We start from the raw sequence: 9,165 nt of genomic DNA on the forward strand, positions 1-9,165 counted from the left end.
TCGGAGGCGGAAAAAAACGCTTTATTGTGGCTGCTCTGATTCGGAAGGCAGAGAGAAAGAGGCGGAGGGCAAAGGTGCTCCTCTCGCTTCGACACAGGAGTACCGGATTGCAGTGAAAGAATCACAGAACCATCACGTTGGGACTCCCGGGGGTCATCCAGCCCAACCCGCTGCAAAGCCGGAATCTCAGTTAAAAATAAATCACGGGATGGTAGAGGGGGAACCACACGAGCAGGGATCAGTGGTAGGTTTCCTGGAAAGAGAAAAACAAGGCAGATGGTGAATGTGGGGCAGAGGAAGGGGCTTTCTGTGGGGAGTGGGGCAGGCCCCAGGACTCCCTTGCCAATGCTGGCTTTGCAAACTGGGCCCAGTCCAGCTCAGCGGCACTGTCTCTTCGAAGGACCGCAGGGGCGCCCCTCTCTAGCTGGCCAAGGGGGGCCAAGGCACAGCTACAGATTTTGTGGAGATGGCGGGGACCCCAAAGGTCATCTAGCCCAACCCGCTGAAAGGCAGGAATCGTGGACTCTGCCTTGCCCTCACTTTAAGCTCTCCATCTCGTCACTGGGACACGTTGGTTGTGGCAGCAGCAGGAGGAGTTGGAAGCAGGGAGGGCACCCAGGAAGCCCCCAGGAAAGAGGGCCCCCCCCAGACATGCCCCATTGCTGCCTCCTCCTCCAGAGAAAGGGGAGCTGCAGGAGGTCCTCCTGCGTCTCCCCCCATCCGCCTTCCTGCGAGGCCTCTGCTCACAAAGAGCAGCAATCCCACTGAGTTAATAATAATAATGATTGTCAGAGCTGCCTCCAGGTCCCAGCTCACAGAGGACCAACGCTAGGCTGTAGTTATGTACAAAAGTCTTTATTGAGATTCAGTCTCCATTTTAAAGCCGCAGCGTGCAGCTCTACGTCTCGACCTTAGACCGGCGAAGTCCCGTCTGAGTCTCCTCCCCCTCCACACCAGTTTAAGACTCTCGCCTTGCTCCACCTCTTCCTAAGTTCCTTTCTCCTCTGGGCCCTCCTGCCCGCTAGGGTCTCATCCTTCCTGGACTCCTCTGACGCTGACCCTGACGATTCTTGCCCCTCCTTCCGGCGGGCTTTAGGACCTGGTTCCCTATCCGGGCTACCTTCTGTGCCGCTCGCCTGTACCTTTGAACATGGCGTGCGCGCCCAGCCTGCAACTTTCCTCTTGACCGTTAACTCGCTCTCCGATGGAGGCGTGGCCACCCCTGACTCATCTTCTCTCGCTGGTGGTGAATATGTGGGCTCTGATACCTGGGACTCCTCCCCCCCACTACGCTCTGGTGGGGAAGCTGGTCCTGATTTCCAACTGCTGCTCTGGGAGTCCCCGCTGGCCCCTTGCTTCTGGGGTGTCCCCCTTGGGTCCCCCCTTGCCCTGCCCATCGGCGCCCCCTTCTGTGAATCTTCCGATTCGCTGGAGAGGCTCATGGAATCTATCGGGCTGCTGTCATCTTCTCCTACGCTGCCCTCGGATTGCTCCCCCTCGCTCTCCATCTCCTCCCCTCCCTGTGCTCCCGCTGAGTCCCTGACAATAATAATAATAATATACCATATTTTTCTGTGTGTAAGACGCCCCCAATTTTGGGGGACTCTAAATAGAGAAAATGGGGGGAGGTTGTATCCATGTATAAGACGACCCACAATTTTGAACGTAATTTTTAAATTAAAAAAAACCTGGTCTTACACACGGAAAAGTACGGTAATTGTTTTATTATTAGCTGGATATTAATTAACTAACTTTGCATACCACCCTTCACCCGTAGATCTCAGGGTTGCGGCTGACGACATAAAGACACAAGCACAAAATACCAGAAAGAAGAACAAGTCCAGACCGATAACTACCCCCCCCCTCCATAACGGGGGATGGTCTAGAGGACCTTTGGGTTCCCCTCCAGCTCGACCCTTCTGTGGTTTCAGGAGCTCAGAGGGGCTTCCTCCGCAGGGCTGCCTGCGACTGGTCTTTCTCCCCCCCCCCCTCCAGGTTGGGCTAGGGAGGCGGCTGCCTTTGGGGGGGCTGCAGCGAACCCACCTTTTCTTCCTCGTTGCAGGTTCCGCAAACACAGCCAAAGAGGCCGTTGAGGATCTGGAGGGTGCAGAGGCAGAACTCCACCAGGCCGGAGGCCAGGATGATGGAGAAGAGGATGACGTTGAAGCGGGTGACGCCGGGGGGGTCCCGGCAGACGTCCCACAAGCTCGTGTCAAAGAGGTAGTTTTTCTCGCTGGAAGAGAACGGGGCAGAGAAGAGACGGGCAGTCTCGTCACGCTCACAACTGTCGCCTCGCACAAGCCCTGCACCCCTTTCTTCACCCCTGAATGAGGGCAGTGAGGGCCTTCAAACTGGATGGTGACTCAGGGAGATTCAGGGAGGAGGAGAGGGTTATGGAGGGCTGCTAGCCCCTAGGGGGTTAAGCTTCTGGAAAACACAGGAGGGGAAGAGTTGGTCTTGTGTTCGAATCCTGATTGCGGATCACCTGCGAGAACAAACGGGATGCTGGACCAGGTGGGACCCAGACTTAGGATGGGAGAAAACAAGGAGGGCCATGGCAGGGCCCCACCCGGGGTTAAAGGTAAAGGGACCCCTGACCATTAGGTCCAGTCGTGGCCAACTCTGGGGTTGCGGCACTCATCTCGCTTTATTGGCCGAGGGAGCCGGCGTACAGCTTCTGGGTCATGTGGCCAGCAGGACTAAGCCGCTTCTGGCGAACCAGAGCAGCGCACGGAAACGCTGTCTACCTTCCCGCCGGAGCGGTACCTATTTATCTACTTGCACTTCGACGTGCTTTCGAACTGCTAGGTTGGCAGGAGCAGGGACAGAGCAACGGAAGCTCACCCCGTCGTGGGGATTCGAACCGCCAACCTTCTGATCGGCAAGTCCTAGGCTCTGTGGTTTAACCCACAGCGCCACCGGCGTCCCTGGGTTAGGAAGAGACAAAAAGAGCTTTAAGTCAGCAAAGCTGATCTTGAAGGGGCAGCCTCTCTTTGCCTCCAGCAACGCTGTACATAAATCAAATACCAACAAAAAATGGCTTTGTGCCTCCAGAGCTCTTTCCTTCAAAGGGAGCCTGGTTTGCACAGCCCCTGGAACTCCCTGCCACTTGAGACGGCCAGCGCGAGTAATGTCTCCTTTAAAATAAATCAGAAACACCGCCGTGCCTGCTCTGAAGGGTCTCCCATGTGCCAAAACTGGAGCTAGCTGAAGCCGCTCCCCACAACACCCTCCAGGCCCCTGGCTCACCTGAAGTCCTCCAAGCTGCTCTCAAAGGGGCGGCCCCACTCCAGCGTCCCGTTGGCCAGGGGGTACTGACACATGGGCCCGTGGACAAGGCCCAGAGAGGAGGTGGCGACGGCGTAAACGCCTCCCAAGGCCCCCACAGCTGCGAAGATGATCGAAAGGCACATCTGGGGAGGGAATGTGGGGCGGGGGTTAGTGGCCAGCCCAGGGAAACAAGAGCCCTGAAGGTGCGACTTGGTTCTGGGTGGAGCACCAGTTCCCCCTGATATTTAATAGTAATCATGATAATAAAATAATTCTATTTATATCCCGCCCTCCCCAGCCAAAGCCAGGCTCAGAGCGGCCAACAACAATAAAAGCAACACAGTTCACATAAAATCACAATCAATCAATTGAAATGCATTCTAAAATCAATTCATTTAAAATCAAATTGATGGCAACCATTGGGCTGGAGTTCTGTGAGGATTGCCAAAGGAGGGGGTCAGGCTGTGCCTTGGCCAAAGTCCTGGTGGAACAGCTCTGTCTTGCAAGCCCTGTGGAAAGATGTCAAGTCCCACAGAGCCCTAGTCTCTTGGGACAGAGCGCTCCACCAGATCGGGGCCATGGCTGAAAAGGCCCTGGCTCTGGTTGAGGCCAGTCTGACCTCTCTGTGGCCCGGGACTTCCAAGATGTTTCTATTTGAGGACAGTAAGGTCCTCTGTGGGACACACCAGGAGAGGCGGTCCTGTAGGTACGAGGGTCCTAGGCCGTATAGGGCTAATATTGTTATGAGTTCCACCCCCTAAATTCCTGGTTCCAGTCGGGGCTAGGATTTAACCCGTGCTTGGAGTCTTACTCGAGTGTCAGTCCTGAGATTTAGCAAGTGTTCCCAGCATGTTCGCACTCCTGTCTCACGGACGCTGGCTTGGCCATCTCCATGGAAGAGGGCAGGATCCCACAAGGATATGCTCTACGGGGAGCTGGTTTCTGGTACCAAGCCCCTTGGGCAGACCAACTCTGCACTACAAAGCTGTCTGCAAACGTGACGTGAAGACTGGCAACATCAACCCCGCCATGTGGGAATCCCTTGCTCCTGCCAAGATGGGCAGCCAAGTCCATAGCAATGAACGCCATAGTGTCAGGTGTGCCTCATTCCCAAAAGGAAACACGGACGGAAGCGCCTGGAATATCACGCCGCTCGGAGATTGGGGTGGCATGCAGATATATATATGTTTATTTGGGGAGGGGGCTTTGAAATAACAGCATGGGAGCGCAGAATGGAGAGGGTGCCGAGGTGAGAACGGAGAAAGGGGACGTTTCACGGCACTGCAGGGGGGGGCCTGGACGAGGAGGACTCGTGCGTTCCTTCCCGCTCTACAGTTTTATGAGGTTTTGCCTGGGAGTTTGTGGCACTTTGCCCGCCCCTGCTCCACGCTGGCATGTGCAAACAAACAAGGGGGTGGGGGAAAAGCAGAAGTTTCTGCCCCACATCTCACCCCGCAGCGGTTCCCACAGCAGCCTTTGCGCCCGGTGGCCTGGATGTGGACGGCTGGAACCATCACCTGGGGAGGAGAGAAGACGCATCAGCTCAAGAAATGTGATCATAATGTCCCGTCCCCCCGAAACACACAGATAACGCTCCCCCCCCCCCCCCGGTCTCCTGCTTTCTCATAACCACGACATCCTCCCCCCCCCCATTCTGAACCCACAGGCCAGCTGTTGGCACTGGGTGTGAACAAGGCAGCCAGCCTGGCATTCAGATCCCATTTCTGCAGGAGACAAATCACACTCTCTCCCTTAGTCCTCACCCACCCGCCACAAGGGGAATTCTTAATCTGTATGGCAAGTGGCCTGCTCTTCAGGGTTGGCGTGCAGCTGATTAAGAACTGTTTCCCAGCTTTACTCTACTTCACACACACACACACACACACACACACACACACAGTCATGAGGTGGTCGCAAAACCCACTAAAGGCAATTCTCCCCCGAGATGTGATAGCCGCGATCCCTGCCTTGCCCAGGGTTGGACTGGATGACCTTTGGGTCCCTCACGCCACGATTCTCAAAACCTCTCAAGGCAGCTTGCGAGCAAAATGAAAACATCTCAGGAGGTGAAACTGCCCAGGGTCCTTCCCTTAAGGGCCGTTCATCCTGCTTGTGTCCCAGAGACAGTTTAAGAAGGGGGAGTAGGAAAGAAAGAGCCAGGTTTCGGCACAGCCCCCCCCCCCAATATCCTCTGCCAGATTATTCCTTCTGTTGCAAAGACTGTACAGGATTCCTTTCAGGGCTAATAGCAGCTCCCTCTTGCCGTGGATGCTTACCATGACGCCCCCTCCGATGATCCCGCCCAGGTAGAGGATTTCGGGGGTCAGGTACTGTCCCCAGTGGTGGACATACTGGGTCTTCCAGTCCGGGAAGGCAAGGACGATGTTGCACACAATGCACAGGAGAGCGAAAGGCCAGAGGGCAGCCCCCAGCACGCGGGAACAGGCCCCCGTGCACATGGCAACGCCGAAATGGGGCTCTGCGGGGCAAGAGGCAGCCTTATACGCCCGGGGGGTGGCAGGGGGTGGCACCTGGCAGACTCGAGAGGAGGAAGTGGGGAAAGTCTTTGGACTTTCTCAGCGCAATTGGCTCGTAAATGCCACCTTTGTCCCCTCGGATGCCGTCCAGCAAGTGGGGTGAGCAGATAGTGGCGCTGGGGGCAAGGGGTTCCTGGCATGGGCAGAGCCCTCTCCTCCAAAGCATGAGTCAGAGAGGCATAGTGGTGGAAGGGACATCCAGGGGTCATCCAGTCCAACCCTCTGCAAGTGCAACAGTTGCAGGTGATGCGATGGCCACCCGACCCCTGAGTAAAAGGAAGTAGAAGCTGCCCCCTTCCGAGGTCGCAGAATGATAGAACCGCATTTCTCTCCTAAAATCTACACCCCGCATTACTGCAAAAAATGAGAAAGTCCTCTCACAGCGGTTTCGCAAAAGGATAAAACGACCAAGAAACATTTTCAAGACTTTAACGTACCCAAAGTTAAAAGACTGAACCCTTTCTAAGCATCTGGGACGGCTTGTCTAAACAAGGAAGTTTTTTGAGAAAGAACAGAGGAGGTTCCTGCTTGATAGCATTCGTATCAACAGGCAGGGAGTTCCAGAGTTCCCACAACCGAAGCCGTCAATCTTGCATGTAAACTGGTCCCAAGTTGTTAAGGGCTTTGTGTACTAATAGTATTGCCTTGAACTTGGGCCAGTAGCAAACTGGTAGCCAGTTCAGATTTCTGGTACAGGTGTTGTGCACTGACAAGGCCTCCGTCCTGCACCAGCGGCAGCTTCCAGATCAAGAGTAAGGGGAACCCCACACTGAGTGCATTACGGTACAGTGGTGCCCCGCAAGACGAACGCCTCGCAAGACGGAAAACCCGCTAGACGAAAGGGTTTTCCGTTTTGGAGGTGCTTCACAAAACGAATTTCCTATGGGCTTGCTTCGCTAGAAAAGAATGTCTTGCGAGTTCCTGCGTGGGTTTTTTCCTCCCCCCCCCCTTTTCTAAGTCGCTAAGCCGCTTATCTGATTATCCGCTAAGCCGCTAAGAGCCGCTAATAGCACTAATCCACTAAGCCGTCAATGGGCTTGCTTCGCAAGACGAAAAGACCGCTAGACGAAGAGAATCGCGGAACGGATTAATTTCATCTTGCGAGGCACCACTGTACTATATACTCAAGACTATCTAGTATATAGCCTTCTCATGACTCACGACTATCTAGTATATAGTTTATATATACTATATACTCAAGACTATCTAGTACATAGCCTTCTCATGACTCACGACTATCTAGTATATAGTTTATCTGTTATGTCACCTAAGCCTGCCTTCAGGAACAACTCTGTAAAACCTGAATGAATCTGATAATAAAGCAGTTTATGTTAATACGATTCAGATTCATGTGTGTTTTCTTTAAGAGGGACAGAAAGGGATTATCAACCAGGAAGGTATTGATAGGACTCAAATGAGTTAGCAACCCGCATAAACTCAAACAGGGGACCGTTTAAACTCTGCTAAATTATATAAACATTCCCACATCTAGTACAACCTCCTGCAACACAGGGATCCTGCATCCTGCCCACCATCTCCAGACCACTAAGGGGATAAAAACAGGAAGCAAAGGAAGAAGAGCCAGAAGAGGCTCGAGCAAGCTAGCCAAGGCGCATCTGGCAGGGGAGTGTAAAAAAAATTTAAAGTCCATCAGGGTCACTAAACAGAGGGAGGAGGGTCTTCTGTGGCCACTGTCAAGGTGTTTCTGGGTGCAATTAGTACAAGGGCTAGGTAAAGGTAAAGAGACCCTGACCGTTAGGTCCAGTCATGACCGACTCTGGGGTTGTGGCGCTCATCTCACTTCACTGGCCGAGGGAGCCGGCGTACAGCTTCCGGGTCATGTAGCCAGCATGACTAAGCCACTTCTGGAGAACCAGAGCAGCGCATGGAAACGCCGTTCACCTTCCCGCCGAAGCGGTACCTATTGATCTACTTGCACTGGCGTGCTTTCGAACTGCTAGGTTGGCAGGAGCAGGGACTGAGCAACGGGAGCTCACCCCGTCGCAGGGATTCAAACCGCCGACCTTCTGATCGGCAAGTCCTAGGCTCTGTGGTTTAACCCACAGCGCCACCCACGTCCCTTAGTAAAAGGGTTAAAAGCCCAGAATTAATTGGAATTTAGGTACTTGAAAATATTTATTTATTTCATAGAATTGTAGAATTGGAAGGGACTCCCAGGTCATCCAGAAACCTAACGCAGGAATCTCAGCTAAAGCATCCATGGCAGACGGCCATCTAACCTCTGCTTAACACCCCCCAATGAAGGAGAATGTTCCACCCCCCCCCCGCCGAGTTTCCACTGTCAAACTGTTCTCACCGTCAGAAAATTTTTCCTAATGTTGAGTCCGAATCTCCTTTCTTGGAGCTTGAAGCCGCTGGTTTGGACCCTGCCCTCTGGAGCGGCAGAAAAGAAGCTGGCACCTTCTTCCATGGGGCAGCCCCTGAGATATTTGAAGTTGCCTCTCATATCCCCTCTCCTCTTTCGCAGGCTAAACTTCCCCAGCTCCCTCAACCGCTCCTCACAAGGCTTAGTTTCCAAACCCTTCATCCTCTTGGTCACCATTTTTGTCGGGGGATGCAGAGCAGCTCTGCAACTCTTGGCTGGGGCCGTGGAGTCCACCCAGACCCTCCCCTCGAGACCCAACTCCTTCCCTGAAGACTTGGAAGGGTCCCCCATGCCCTGGCACGATGAGGTCCGCCATGCCCAGGGCACGGGCCCTGCTCCCTGCCTGCCGTGCAGGGTCCTCGCTAAGCGGCTCCCAGTCTCCTTCATCTCCCTCGCGCTCAAAAAGGTCTCCGGCCACAAGGACGTCCCCCAGGGAAGTGCCGCGGACCAGCAGGCTAACGTCGTTCCCCGTGTGGCCCGGGGTGGGCAGCACCTCCAGGTGCCCCTTGTGGAGTGGGTAGGGGAGCCCCCGGCGCAGATCCGTGGGGAGGTAACGTCCATCAGGCCGGCTGACGTCCGTTCCCACAACCAGCTGGGCCTCGGGGAAGAGGTTGAGGTTGCCCACGTGGTCCGAGTGGCCGTGGGTGCAGACCACGTGGCGGACGTCTCGAGGGGACACACCCTGCTCGGCCAGCCCCGCCAACAGCCGCTCACGGCCCCAGGGACCCCCTGTGTCCACCAGGGTGAGGTGGGGACCCAAGACCAGGGAGACGGTCCCGTCCGCTCGGGTGCTGCCGTCGCAAAGCTCCTCCGAAAAGCCCTCCTGGAGGACCAGCACCGAGTAGGGCGAGCCGGGGATGAGCCGTGAGGGGAAGGGGGCTGTCCGTGGCTTCGAAGAGGTGGAGGCCGGGGAGCAGAGAGCCATGGAGAGGGAGATCCGGAGGGGAAAGGGTCCGGGGGCGGGGGGTCCTT

General features: G+C 55.1%; 1 protein-coding gene across 1 annotated transcript; it reads right to left on the reverse strand.

Annotated features, from left to right (window-relative positions):
• On the reverse strand, nucleotides 1-8,871 carry LOC307202240 (uncharacterized protein). The gene is made up of 5 exons (XM_079952079.1): nucleotides 8,125-8,871; nucleotides 4,722-4,787; nucleotides 3,250-3,413; nucleotides 2,044-2,233; nucleotides 1-253 (listed from the first exon to the last, which is right to left on the reverse strand). The coding sequence occupies exons 1-5, from the start codon at nucleotides 8,752-8,754 to the stop codon at nucleotides 239-241; spliced, it is 1,065 nt and encodes a 354-aa protein (XP_079808205.1). The 5' UTR covers nucleotides 8,755-8,871; the 3' UTR covers nucleotides 1-238.
• Nucleotides 8,872-9,165: the final 294 nt, after the last annotated feature.

The sequence above is a fragment of the Podarcis cretensis genome, assembly GCF_951804945.1.
Source record: "Podarcis cretensis genome assembly, chromosome: 13".
NCBI lineage: Eukaryota > Metazoa > Chordata > Lepidosauria > Squamata > Lacertidae > Podarcis > Podarcis cretensis.

Excerpts from the sequence above, each read along its gene's own strand:
- LOC307202240 (XM_079952079.1), bottom strand. The coding sequence starts at position 8,754 with ATGGACGTTACCTCCCCACGGATCTGCGCCGGGGGCTCCCCTACCCAC. Across the intron at positions 3,414-4,721 it reads GCTGTGGGAACCGCTGCGGG|ATGTGCCTTTCGATCATCTT; the intron begins GTGAGATGTGGG and ends TTCCCTCCCCAG. Across the intron at positions 2,234-3,249 it reads AGCAGCTTGGAGGACTTCAG|CGAGAAAAACTACCTCTTTG; the intron begins GTGAGCCAGGGG and ends GTTCTCTTCCAG.